The sequence below is a fragment of the Sylvia atricapilla genome, chromosome Z (assembly GCF_009819655.1).
Source record: "Sylvia atricapilla isolate bSylAtr1 chromosome Z, bSylAtr1.pri, whole genome shotgun sequence".
Classification (NCBI taxonomy): Eukaryota; Metazoa; Chordata; class Aves; order Passeriformes; family Sylviidae; genus Sylvia; species Sylvia atricapilla.
In genome coordinates this window covers 54,314,258-54,328,586 of record NC_089174.1, presented here as the reverse complement: position 1 = coordinate 54,328,586, position 14,329 = coordinate 54,314,258, and the positions used below count along the sequence as shown (strand labels likewise).

At 40.4% G+C, this 14,329-nt stretch overlaps 1 protein-coding gene across 1 annotated transcript; it reads right to left on the bottom strand.

Annotated features, from left to right (window-relative positions):
* Positions 1–7,355: 7,355 nt before the first annotated feature.
* On the bottom strand, positions 7,356–9,699 carry LOC136373549 (interferon kappa-like). Its single transcript, XM_066338470.1, has 2 exons — positions 9,144–9,699; positions 7,356–7,610 (listed from the first exon to the last, which is right to left on the bottom strand). Exon 1 carries the CDS (start codon positions 9,697–9,699, stop codon positions 9,145–9,147), a length of 555 nt encoding a protein of 184 aa, XP_066194567.1. The 3' UTR covers positions 7,356–7,610; position 9,144.
* Positions 9,700–14,329: the final 4,630 nt, after the last annotated feature.

Sequence of the window (14,329 nt, the reverse complement as noted above, 5' to 3'; positions counted from 1 at the left end):
TTAAAAACCACCTTCCCCCCACCCCTCCCTCCTTCCCAGCTCTACCTCCTACTCCTTTGGCAGGAGGAGGCAGGGAATGGGTGTTACAGTCAGTTTATCACCCATGGCTTCTCCTGCTGTTCAGGGAGAGGAGACACTGCCCTGCTGTACCCTAGGGTACCTCCCACCAGATGCAGTTCACTGAGAACTTCTCCAACCTAGCTCCATCTCATGAGCAACAGCTCCCTGCAAACTGCAGCAGTGTGAGTCCACTCCACAGGCAATACTCCTCCCAAAACTGCTGTGGCACGAGTCACTCTTACATGGGGTACAGTCCTTCAGGAACAGGCTGCTCCAGCCTGGCAGCAGGGCCCTCTTTCCACAGGCCTCCCACAGGATCACAGCCTCCTCCAAGGTATCTGCCTGCTCCAGTGTGAGGCGCCTCTGTGGGCTGTGGGTGGGTCTCTGCATCCTTGTGGAACTCTGTAGGATGCAGGAGCACAACTGCCTCACCATGGGCTGCAGAGGAATCTCAGCTCTGGTGCCCAAAGCATCTCCTCCCCCTCCTGCACTGACCTTGGTGTCTGCAGAGTTGTTCCTCTCACTTGTTCTCACCCCTGCTTCTCCGTAGTTGCAATTAAAACTGCGCCACAACATTTGTTTTGATTTATTCTTAAACCTGCTATCACAGGGGCATTACCACCATTTCTAATTGGCCCAGCCTTAGTCAGCAGTGCATCCATCTTTGGAGCCACCATGGATTGGCTCTGCCAAACACGGGGTAAGCTTCTGGCAACTTCTCACAGAAGCCACCCATATAGGCCCTTCAGTACCAAAAACCCAGGCCATGTAAACCTAATACACAAAGGCACCAGCATGGGCTTGCAAGCTGGACTCCACTTAGGGTCCATGGTGGTGGCCATGCCTTGCACAGCTTGGTAAGGAGGCAGGAGCAGCCAGGGCAGGTACATCTGCCTGGTGCTGGGGAGGTGCTGCCCACCACTGAAGCATTTTGAGGGCTCTGCTTTGGCAGCAGTGTAGCTCTATAGTCAATGCTCATTCGCAGCTGAAAAAAAAAAAATCTCCTGGGATGATGGCATATGAAAGGAGTGATGTTGTCCTCTAAAAGAAATTATGTTGGTGCCTACTCCATGACGAGGAATGAGGCATGGAAAGGGGCAATGAACAGAAAATCCACTTCAAAGGTGTACTTCTGACCTGAACTGTAATGCTCTTATTAACCCACATATTGGAGTGGCAATCCATTGCAGGGATGGAGCCAAGGTACAGGGCTCACAAATCAATTATTACATAGATATTCAAGTTCTCCTTTGGGAGATGTAGAATACAATTCAGCCAGTAGCTTGTAGTTGATCTGGCTAATCAGACCTAATGCTAGGCCTTAGTAGAAAAAATCCTTTTCTAAATTCAAGAGTTTTTTCTGCATACAACTTTCATTTGAAAACACATGTGAGATCTCTTTAGCTGTGTGATTTGCAGTGGTGTTTTTGTACTGTGATGAATATGAGAAAGTAACAGGTAACAGCTTTTATTAGACTAGATACAGGTGGAGACACTTCTAGGCACGTAGAGTTTGAGAAAGGCTTTTATGCGTAAAACATTTAACACATTTGTATGATGCAAAGACATTAAGAGGAAAGGAAATACCAAATAACACTGCTGAAACACATGTTAACTGGATATAGGAACAAGAGAGTAAATAATGGAAAAAGATCTACCTCTTTCAATTTTTGGAAATAGAACATTCTTCTCTACTCCAGCTATTTTCTTGCAGACTAATTTTTGTCTAGAAACTACTTAACCAGCATCAAAAAAATATTTGTATATTGCTGCTGCCATCTCTTAAGCCTTATGACTGTTCTGCTTATGATGTTAAGACCAAGTCTCCCAGGTTTTTCAAAATCTAGGCAGATTTTAACTGCATTTGGTTTCCTTGTATCATGAGGTAGAGAAAACACATTCTATCTGGATATGGTGCTTGTGTCAGAAATCTTTGCAAGGGGATGATTTATGTAGAAAGTTAATAGCAATCCTGAAATGCTTCATATGATGTGGAAAGAATTTCATTTTCTTCAAACAGGAAACATCACTGGGCTAAAACATCTGTTCTTTTTATGCGCAGCTTTGTTTCCAAATCCTTGCTATAAAACCAATATGCAGAAGTGTTTTTAAGAAAATTAAAATTAATTTTCAATGTTCCTGTTAACTTTATGTGTCTCTTCCTCCATTATTAGATTTTTTTGACTATGTGAATTCAAACCTGCATTGGCCAGTGGATTGTGCTATTTTTAGCACTGGTAAACCACATCTCTGAAATGTGTGCTTAGCTGTAAGTATACACACCCGTGCTATTTGCCTCAGTAAGAGTAAAAGAGTAAACCCTGGGCTGCCTGGGCTGATGTGGTGCTGCACTGGCCAGTCTTACTTCTCACTAGCAGGTGGACTTTTTTGCACAGTGCTGGAAGATGTTTGTTTTGTGTGACCATGACTGCTAGGGAGGAAAGGGAGGCTGTGTGGATGCAGCAGGGGAAGCAGTCATCTTCACCACAAGCAAGTAATGGGGAAACTTGTCAGTGTTTTTGTCTGTACTCTCAAGCCAGGCAAAAGAGGAAGCAGCAGCCGTGCCATCTTTGGACCTCTTACACCCAAGAGATTTTATAAATTCAGCAGAGACCCCAGTTTGCAAACAGGTCCTGCCTCACCAGAGCTGATTTGCTGGTGTCATCTAGCAGAGCAAGTCACACCAAAATTCCTGGCTGCTTTAAGATGAAAAGAGCTGTACTGGGGGAGCAAGCATTGTGCCACAAGGATCCACCAAACAGGGCAGGTGAGTTAGCCTTACAATTTCATCAGGAGAAAAATGACATTTGGAAATGCTTATGGAGAAAAAAGGTGATCCTGGCCAGCTATTCAACTTGTTCATCCTTTTTCATCCAGACCTCCCAAAATGTCACTTAGAGAGGAGTGACAGCCTTACCCTCCTCACCTGTCAGTTGCTGTGAGTCTCTGAGGAAGCAGGTCATATGGCCCCTAGATTGACCTGTGTACTTGTAACCAGCGCCACAACTCTGTGGGAATATGTTGATTCAGGGGATTCATTATTTTCAAGTACTAATCTCAAGCACTGATTTCAAGCATTCAGGCTACAATATTACCCTGATCCCCAGACTGAGGTAAACACTTGAAAGCTACTGACTAACTTCTTTGCATAGGATAAAAATGCAAACCATTTTGTTTCTGTAGCGCATCTGAATCATGTTTTTCATTAAAACCTTTCCACATGGAAGCCACGTATTTTTATGATGCAAAGGATGACTTTTTAGGCTGATCATTATGACTGGGTTTTATTATTTGTAAAAGTCTGAATCTGCATATTCAGGGACAATATAATCTGGTCTTTTAGGGTAACTATTTCTTACAGTTTATTTTTCTTCCAGGGAGCAGTATAAATAGCATCTCTCATTTTCCATTAAAAATACCCACCCTTTATCCTTTATCACATCCTTCCTTCTCATTTCCAGCCAGCTTCTTTCCAGCAACATGGGAAATACAGATTTTGCTTCAGAGGCAGCAATTTAGATTAACTAAATAATAAAAACATACCAAATTTTGAAATGAGTCATGTTTCTACAGCATCTGTGCCTCCTAATTCACTGCTCTCAGTTTCCTTGCTGGATGAGACCCACAAACCCATCAAATATGTTACTACAATAATAAAGAGGAATTACTGCTAGATCGGTTGGAAGATTTCACTTCTTTTTAAGTGTTATTCCTCACAAAGTCTCTCATAACAGAAGTTGGGATGATAGCTTCTGACATTTTCTAGGAATTTAATGGTTTGCAGAAATACTGAACTGTGGGAAACTAGGAAGGAGAGGGAGATGTTCCCTATTTTTCTTTTAAAAAACCCAACCAAACAAAAAAATAAAAGCAAACAAGAAGAAAAAAGAGAAAGCAAACTGTTTAATATCTTGAACTACTTCTAATGACCAGTAATCATGTCCAGCATAAATCCTTTTAAAGTACTAGTGGCAGTAGCTCTAACAGGGTTTAATACTTGTCACAAAGACAACACTGTGAGCTCTACAGCAGGCAGCAGGAACTTATTTTTAATTATTAAAATATTATAATCACAAGAAAAAGCTGTTATGGCCAATGCAAGCCTTTCCCAAAAAGTGGAGACCAGAACAGAGTACAACTCAGTCCAAAGAGACTTGAAAAGAAAGTATATTAATTGCTTAAAGAGAGAGCAACATTTTGAAAAATAATTGAAGTCACATAGGCGTTATTAGTTTGTTGAAGAAAAGCTGTCTCTTTTATATAAATATATCTAGATATTTCCTTTCTGGGAATTGTAACACACAGTACTCCAGTTAAATCCAGAGGAAGTTGTGCAAGTTCTGGTCTACCAAGATAAGAAACTTAAGGAAAACTGTAGACAGTAAGAGTTACAGGGAGTAGACATGTTGGTAGCTGGTGTGCTGGGGCCAGATATGCTATTTGAAATCACAGTAGTTAATCTCCTGAGTGTAGATTTTGACTTTGCAAATACACTTCCATGCCTTAACAGTTATTTTTCAGAAGGGAGTGTTAATTGTGTTTACTTTTACATGTTTAAAGGCAGATTGTATTATTTGCTTAAAACACTGAATTCCTCATTGATGAAGACAACATGGTTGTAGGATTCTAACTGTGAGCACTTGGTCTCAGCGAGGTTGGTCTTAGAAAATGTGCTAACTTTGCAGCCTCTTGTATAGAGAATTGAGTCAGGACATGAATTTCCCTGTTCTCATCTGTCACATCAATCTGTCAATCTGTTCTCGTCTGTCTCATCAATCACTTGCCATTGCTTCTTCCTCAGCTCCACTGAAATGAAACCACTTACCATGAGATGGCATTTTCAATTTTGAAGTCATACCGAGACAAAAAGGATTAATTCAGGACACAACTAATGAAGAGCCTGGATGGTGTTTGTAGGCATGGTGGGTTTGGCAGTGTGTGGCTGCAGAGGGGTGGCCTCACAACAGCACTGCAGCTTCCCTCTTGTTTGCAGGCTGGGTTGCAGCAGTGGGACAGGTGAAGGTTGAGAAGAAAGTTTGTCTTCACATTCTCTGTCAGATGATTCCTCCTCTGGGAACTGTCAGAACTGATAAAGCCCTTGCACATGAGGATATCCCTGAGGATATCATGATGTCAGTAGAAGTGTGGGAAATGATGGTACAAATTACTCGTACCCGCCTATATGAGGATTAGAAGATTTTTGAATATTAAAAAGCAATCACCTTGTTGGAAAGTATCAATTGCAGCCTTGCTTGCTTTGTTCATATTTTTTGCTTTGCACTGAATTTCTGAAGCAAAGCAAATTAATTCTGTCAGTTAAAACTGAGAACTGATATTTTGTTTCAGGATTTACTCTGTATCTTTGTCATCCTCACTTCTTGGTCTTCCCTCTGATCACTCCCTGGAAAAACCCAGTGCTCCTACACAACCAGGAGGGGGAAAACAGATAAGGACTAGACTTATCAAGGGGCAGACTGGACTGGAAGGGGTGAGGGAGGATATAGCAGTTTGTGGGCATTGTCTTCCCATGAGCAATTCCTGATCCCTTTTCCCACCCAGAGCCCCCAGCCTGGGTGCTGGTCTGCGTGCTCCACCATGGCCACCCTATAACTGCCCCAGGGCTGCTCTGAAGGACGAGCAACAGGGGCTAATCCTGGGTGGTTGTTAGGGGAGTTAATTCCACAGGCTTTTGTCCTGTTTTGCTTTGGGATTTTCTTCTGGATTTTTCCCGCCAGTTTAAAAATTAAGCCAGAGCTGATGGAACAAGCCAAACCAATGGACAAGGTGCTTTGAACAGCTGTAGTTGATAGCTGACTGAGCTTTGTGAATAATTTTTTTCCAAAATAAAGTCTGGAATAAGCATTCTTCAGTTCTGCTGTAGCTATTCTTAAATTTCATGCGGAAGACAAGGCTTTTGACCCTAGTTCTATAAATCTATGTCAGAAAACTAACTCTGCATAGATGAAAACTTGCCATTTTTAGTGTCCACAAAAGTGCAACACAGCCAAGCCCAGCACAACACAGATAAACAAGGTGATGTGAGACTAGCCATGAGAAGAGCCGCGGCTGTGACTAGGACCTGTGCTGCACACCACTGGTATGTGAGTCTTAATGGAAAAAATTATGGAGCTTCTTGGCTTACAATCAGTACCTTTTTGGAAGAATTTTGTTTCATCAATGCTAAATTTTCCATGGGGATTTGAGACTTTGCATTTACTTTTTTATTAATTTCCATTTGAAAATTATGTGTGTATTTGCCTCATCTGTTTAACTTCTAGAAAAACACTGACTGAAAGAAATACCAGAGGGTTTCAGCTAGCCAGGGGCATAATATACAGCTCCCGTGGTAACATACTGACAATGAAATACATAATACTCCAAAATGTTACAAGGGCAAGATGAAGAGAAATAATCTTCTGAATCTTCATTTATCTTACCTTACACTTAAGAATCCTTATCTTTCTTTAAAGTAAGAATAAAACAAAGGCACATTTGCTTGCAATTTTCTTTTTCCTTTTTTATTTTGTCCATAACTGTAACAATTCCAGGGTACCCATATTTAAATGTCTTCCAGATATTGTCTTAATACAAATAATTTCTGTTGCCTCACGGCTGGCCACATTGAAATCAAATGTTACTTTATGAGCTCCTGTTCATGTCCTCTGAAATCTTCTTGTTATTTTCAAGAATAGATAATTTTTCTTTCAATTCCCATCTGTTGACCATTAGCACTTTATTGATTAGCATGCTCATTAAGAGCTGAAACAGTCTTGCCAAAGCACAGGTACACTGACCTAACGTTCTTACCTTTGTCTCTAATTTCACTTTGCCCTCTAGTGCCCATTCTGGTTTTTTCCCCAAACTGTAAAGTACTGTGTTGAGTGAAATACACCAAAACAGATTTTTATTTGATGAGGAGATTTTAAAGGACAACTATGAATTAAAAAGAAAACTTAATGATACAAAAGTTTCTGAACAATTAATGGGCCATAAATTAACATATTCTCATTGCAGACAAGTTAGGCAATAAAAACTGGAATCCTTCACAACAGAGCAGCTGAAAAATACTTCATGCTATTTCCAAATTTCAGTAAAAGTAAGACCATTTCAATAACAGTTTTCTGCAATGCAAAAGCCACTCAGGGATTGCAGAACCAGAAGGGTAAGCAGGCTGAATGTAATTTTATTGTACAAGTTCGAAGAAGTACAAAAACCAAACAAGCAAAAGAAATGAGATTTGAAACTGTCCGGGGGGGGTGGGGGGTGGGGGGGGGTGGGGGGTGTGGGTGGGGCGGGTCCATTTCAAGTGCTGTTAATTATGAAGCAAAGAAACACGTATTTTGTTGTAACATTTGTGGCAGGGTGTCATCAGGTAGAAAAATTACTCTGAATATTTACTCTGCATTTTTGGTCTTTTTTGTTGTTCAGGATCATGGTGAAGTTGCTAGCTGTTTTTATTCCTGGTGTTTCAGCTTCATCCATTAGATCCACATCTGCGTTCTCTTCTTTACCTTGCATCCATGAGTGGTAGAGAGGAGAGTATGGACACCCTGCAAAAGAGACCTGTATCATAGATACGATACCTGAGACCCCATACACCATCACTGCTTTCATACCAGCCCATTTTTTGCTTAGATGCACTTTTTGTTATCTCCCCTTTCAATGATACTTTTTTGGAATGGCTGGAGATTAGAAAAAGTTTTAAAGTTGTTCTTTACCTGATGCTTAAACCAACTTCTGGCAATTTTAGCCCTCTAGCTAAAATCTAACACTCCTTTCCCTCTTTTGGGATCCTCAGATATGCTCTCTCCTCTGCCTCTGTATGTCAGACCCAAAAGCCTGTGCCAAATCTACGTCAGGGTGGCCACAGAAAGATGATTTTTTTTAAGTTGTTGGGGTTTTACCAAACTTTTAACTCTATTCTTTGAGTAAAAGAGGCTTGACATAGCTCTGTTTCCCTCATAGCAAATGATTAGGGAAAGCACACTGTTTGAAATGGAGTTACCCAGGGACACTTTCCCAAGGGTAAAATCCAGGTCCAGTATTATTGCAAGCTGTTTTAAGGAAATTGATTATAATGTAATTATTATTGAAGACTGTGTGGTTTGGAGGGGAAATTAATTGGACAGCTATGCATCTATGTGGTTCAATTTGTGAGCAAAGGGAAAGAGGCATATTTCATGCAGCAATAAAGCACAGCGCTGGGTGGTGTTGTTTGAAGTTGCAGTAGCCAGAATGAATACACCTGTGAGCAAGTAGAATGTACCACAGTCAGACATGGCTTTAGGGTACTTTTACATAGAAAAGTTCCTTCAGAGAATATTATGAAAAATGTTGAGGTGAATTGGAAACACTGAAGGAAGGAATAAAACCCTTGCCCCTAAAGAGTTAGAGAGAACATATTTCAATTAAAAGTAACACTGTCCAATAGGGAAGTTACTTCAGAAGCCATAACTACTGCATAAAATGTACTATGTAGACAAATCTTTCTAGAATTACTTTGCAGCTTTGAACAAAGCAAATGTTAGAATTAGTCAAATGTAAAAAAAATTACTTGCTTGGAAAAGAGGATACTAACTTTCAAAGAAAAATGCATATTCTCTACCTAAGTCAGGACCACTTGAATAAGCAGTGTATGACTTTATCTTTGATGCAGTCTGAATCAGTGCAAATCCAGCAATTCCTGTAAGGCGTGGGATGTGTAGTTCATTCACAAGTCTGTGATTCTCTACTTGTAGGTGGAATAGACATGGAACGTAACTGCATGTTTTCTCATCCGAAAGCACCGTAAGATGTCATTATCGGTCAAAAGCTGCAGTATCTTCCTAGGGAGTAACCCTCACTGAAAATTCTTACAGTTTAATTTATAGCTAGAGTAGACAGCTTGCTTACCAAGGAAACAAATTGCATTACATTGAATAATACATTACATTTGCAAATTTAAATTTCAGAAGCATAATCCTTTAAATGCGATAAATTTAACTAGAGCACTGCCACAAGATAGGTCATAGAACAAATAATAAATGTTATTTATAATATCTTTTTAAAATATTATAAATTATGTGAGGTTAAAATCTTCATACCTTAGTTTTTAAGCTTTCTTGTCATCTTATCAATCAATTGGAGACATCTCCTCATTTCTGCACGGCTGATCTCCCAAGAACACAGGTCATGTTTTTTGTCTTTAAGAAAACAATCTATTTTTTGGAAGTACTTTTTCAATTTCAGCCTGCTGACTTCTTTACTCCAACGGTGTTGGGTATGCTTTTTGATTACACATGCCTCCAATTGCTCAATTTGCAGATAAAGTCCGTTTTGGAACTGATCTAAAGCTCTTCCATCCCAAGCAGCTAGAGTCAGATTTTTGCTAAAGATATAGAAAATATGTTGGAAGATCTCTTCAATGGCAACTCCGACAGTCTCTTTCTTCCTGGGCTGCAGAACCTTCGTAGGAAATCTGAAGGGCATTTTCTCTCTTAGACATTGTTGAGGAAACTTTTTCCCCATTTTATCCAAGAGTCGCAGGCTGTTCTCGATCACTTTTCTTCGCTGCAAAGGGAGGTGGTTGCACTGAAGACTGGAGATGATGGTGGTGCTTGACAGTATGAGAGCAAGTTGTATCAAGCCTAAAGTATTCATGATAAGAACAAGCTCTAATGTTCCTTTTTTCACAAGTATAAATTCTGAGTGCTATGCTGGGTGCTTTGAAGTTATTTGTCCACTCCCATTTCTTCAAAATCTTGACATTTAATTATTCTGTAGGAGAAGTTTTCTTTCATCATTTGTTGGTTTTTAAGGTTTTCCCCCCGTATGTGCTTTTGACAACACTTTCATTTTCTGCTTTATGACTTCATAGTCTTTTTTGGTTTTGTTTTGCTACCTTTTTTTTTTATTTCAGCTGGATATTAGAATATTATATTTCTATATGTTAGATTATTTATTCTCTCTACTACTAAAATTCTATAGAGTGTATAATGAGAATTCAAAATAAAGAGTTACAGAAATACTTGTTTTCTTAATATTCTAGCAGTGGAAGAACATGCTGGAATAAAGTAATATTTTCAATGATGAGTCATGGAACTGCTGAGTACTTACTGCTATCTTGTTGCCCATAGCTTGATTTATACTTCCAAGCTTCCATTAAGCTTTCTCTACCTATATTCTTTCAGGAAAAATGTTTTATTTCCTCTCGCTTTTATTTCTTATTTCTTGTGTATACATATGGATACATATCATTAGAATGTGTGAGTGCGTATGTGTATAAAAATGTGTATTAATATGTGGGGTTTGATTCATAAACACTGCTAGTTAAATGAAGCCTTGATCTCACTTAGACGCTATAAATGCCTTGCAAATACAAACACACTGACATGTGAAGAAGTTAGGTACTTGGATATAATATTCTTTTTCCCTTATGTAAGTAACTGAGCAATAATTAATATCAATGCTGATTGAGTACAGGTCTGAATTCTGACAATAAATGGGAAGAGAATGTATAGGGATGACAAAAAAGTACAATTCAGCCATTTTCCTTCCCATGCCATATAATAGAGGTGGTTGTGACTATCACAGTACTTTGGGATACCTGGCCCCTGTTTTCGATTGTATTTTGGTGAAAGCTAGTCTTAAACTGCCATTTTGTCCCCCCATCTCCTATGAATGTATATGTGATTAGAAAGGCAATTGTCTGTAAGTCATACTGTCTGGACAAAGAGGTTAGATAAACTGGTTTTTTGGTCTGATATCTGTGTATTTTTTGCATAAAAATATGGAAGACTGGCAGAAAATAAATCCCCTTAGTTCCCAGTTGGTCCCCAGAGAACAGAGGGGCTAGGTGCAGCTGGGCTTAATTTCTGGTTAGAACCAACTTGTCACTCTAAGACCAGTCACATTCAATGAGATCCCAGAGGCACCAGTGGTGTGGGTTACACTGTAAATCTGGTCTCATTTGCAACACAGAGTCACAAATAGTGCAGTTTCATGATTTAACACAGCCTGGTTGACTTGAATAAGAACTTTCAATAATCCAGATTCATCAATAGTTCAGTTTATTGGGACATCAAGTTATATAGCTTCTCATTAGATTTCCTGAGATAGATCCACTAGACATGAAAAAAGTGTACAGTGCTATGTGCAAGTGTTTCCAGGTGCACTCTGACACATTCAGGAGTCAAATCTTGCCAAAGAGGTGTCCCTGCTTTGGGAGGAGAGAGGTATTTGAAGGGTTTCAAATACCAGCTTACACATATGGGAGAAGAGAACGTGAGACTGCAGCCAAATACTATTTCTGCCTGCATGGATATGGTGACGGGGCAGCCAGTAGGGATGTTAATGAAGGATACAGAGAGAGATTACAAAACCTGTGGGTCTTGTGCAAGGATGGAACACAACACAATATGGACAGCTCAGTGTCACTCCCTTTTTCACCAGGGCAATTGCAGCAGTAAGGGCCAGCTACAATCCTCCTGATGACGTGTCACTCCATCAGCAAGCCATCCTGCCCATTGTCATCCCTCCATGACATACCTCATGGCTTTAGGCCTCATTCCTACAGTATTCTTGCTCTGTAGTTGCACCCACTTCTATGTGGTTGGTTTCATTCCCAATCTGGTAGTCACTCCAAGGAGATTGATGATATTGTTTTAGAGCTTCCTTTATGTTCCGCATGTAGGTATTTGGGAGGCTTTAAAAAGTTGCTTAAGCAACTTTTGAAGGTACTGGAGGTACTGCCAGCGTAAGGAAAAATGTATGCCCTATCATCTATGACAACAAAGAGTAGCAATGATCAGAGTGGGATACAGGAAGAGTAACATGAGATGGAATCTTTTCACTTACTGGGAATGTTTATTACTTTGGAAAATTGGTCTGAAATGCATCAGAAATCAGTAAAAAGCATATGTACTTCAAGAAAATTATTTCCTAAAGCTACAACAATTTCCGTAAATTATACACAAGCATTTTTCCTAAAGTGTAATAATTATATGAGTTTAATACCTCTAGTGATCTGAACAGACAAGTTATTTCTTTCCTCTTGCAAAATAGTTTTGTCCAGGTTTCCTTCTTAGTGAAGAGCTGAGGACACCATACCAGGAGTCACAGTGGAAAAAATAGAAGGTGGGTCTCTTCCCTATTTCTTGAGAAGATTAGGTATGTCCAGATGTCTTATTCTCTTGTCTGTCTTAATATGTTCTCTACACTTTCTCACAGAACAGTTACATTTGACTTAGTGCACCAGGGTTTGGTTTCTGTTTGGTTTTGTTTGTGTGTGTTTGTCTAATAACAATAAATTTTTCCTCCATGGTCAGCCAGTTTCTTGATTATTGCACTAAGCAAAGCATAGCAGTGACACTGCATGATTCAGGACACAATGTACTCTAATAATCTACCTTTATTGCTTCATTCATGAACAAACAATTCATTAAGAGTAATGACTGGAAAGAGTAACTGAGTGATACGAAGCTGCAGCACAGATTGCTGTTTATTTCCCTGCCTGTGGGTGAAGCATAGGCCAACCACTCTAAGCTAGAATGAAATGAGGAAAAGAATTGACAAAACACAGCTGTGTTTCCAAGTAGATCTAAGAGATCATTATTTTGGAAAGGTTCTCTTGTCTTCAACTCGCAAAAAAGATTTGCTCCTAAAAGATTGTCTAGCTATATATGTATTTATTACAGGAATACTAAAGCTAAACATATGCACAATTTTGTCTTTCTAACATCTTAGAAATGCTGTAAATTCCTTCTCGAATGGAAACTTTATAATTTTCCTCATATTTTATAGCATAACAGAGGAATTAAATGAATATTTATATCCATTGGTCGTTTTATCTCAGGAATCAAGGCAAATGGGAAGTCTAAATTCAACCTGTGTATAGGATGGCAAATGGAGCATTGAGACAGAATATTCCTACAAAAGGGCCATCTCTTGTTGTCTCATAACTACCCTGTGTTGAACCATTTAATCTATTCTACATAACAATTTCTTTTCTCCATTCAGTTAAAGCACACTGATTTTTAAAAAGCCAGTGTGTAACAAAGGAGTTTGAGTACGTTTGGCTTGGCACAAGACAGCTTTCTCCCCATCTAGCTTGACATTATTAAAAGAAAATATTTTTCTCCATTATGCTTTCCATACAGCTATGTGTGCCAGCCTTCTCTCTTACAGGTGATGCAGGGGCTTGGGTTGGAAGGGACCTTTTAAGTTCAGTAGGGAGCACTTGAGGCAGTTGGGGTTGTTTAGCCTGGAGAAAAGGAGGCTCAGGGGTGACCTTATTGCTCTCTACCCCTGCCAGAAAGGAGGTTGTAGCCAGGTGGGGGTCAGCCTCTTTTAGGGACCGGACAAGAGGACACAGCCTCAGGTTCAGATTGGACATCAGAATTTCTCCATGGAAAGGATTGTCAAGCATTGGAATGGACTGCTCAGGGAGTTGGTAAAATCACCATCCCTGGAGGTGTTCAAGAAATAACACCAAGTATGGCAATCTTGGTGCCATGGTCTAGTTGACAAGGTAGTGTTTGGTCAAAGGTTGGACTCAATTACTCTTCAACATTCAGCCGTTGCCTCTCATCCTGCCACCACATATCCTTGTCAAAAATTCCTCTCCAGCTTCTTTGTAGACTCCCCTTAAGTATAGGAGAGGGCTGTAAGGTAACCCCAAAGTCTTCTCCAGGCTGCCCAACCTCAGCAGCCTCAGCCTTTCTTCATAGAAGAACTTCTCCATCCCTCCGATAATCTTCATGACCTCTCCTGGACCCTCTCCAACTGGTCCATGTCCTTCCTGTGCTGGGACCCCAGAGCTGGATGCAGCACTGCAGGTGGGGTCTCACCAGAGCAGAGCAGAGGGGCAGAATCCCCTCTATGTCCCTTCCGCCCACGATGCTTTGGATTCAGCCCAGGACACATCTGGCTGTCTGGACTGGAGGTATATGCTGCTGTCGCCTCATGTTCAAGTTTTCAGCCATGAGAACCCACCAATCCTCTGCCAAGATACTCTCTATGAGTTCACTTTCCACTCTGTACCCATGCCTGGGATTGTCCTTGTCCATGTGCAGCACCTTGCACTTGGACTTGTTGAACTACACGGAGTTCCTGTGCGCCCACTTCTCAGGTTTGTCCAGGTTCCTCTGGATAACATCCTGTCCTTTCGCTTTTGTGTCACATGCAGCACTCAGTTTCATGTCGTGTGCAGATCGGCAGAGCAGCACTTGATCCTCACTGTCTGTGTCATTTATAAAGATCCTGTCTTCCAGCTCAGGGGCCGGTACCCAGA

Coding starts and splice junctions, on each gene's coding strand:
- LOC136373549 (XM_066338470.1), bottom strand. CDS start 9,699: ATGAATACTTTAGGCTTGATACAACTTGCTCTCATACTGTCAAGCACC.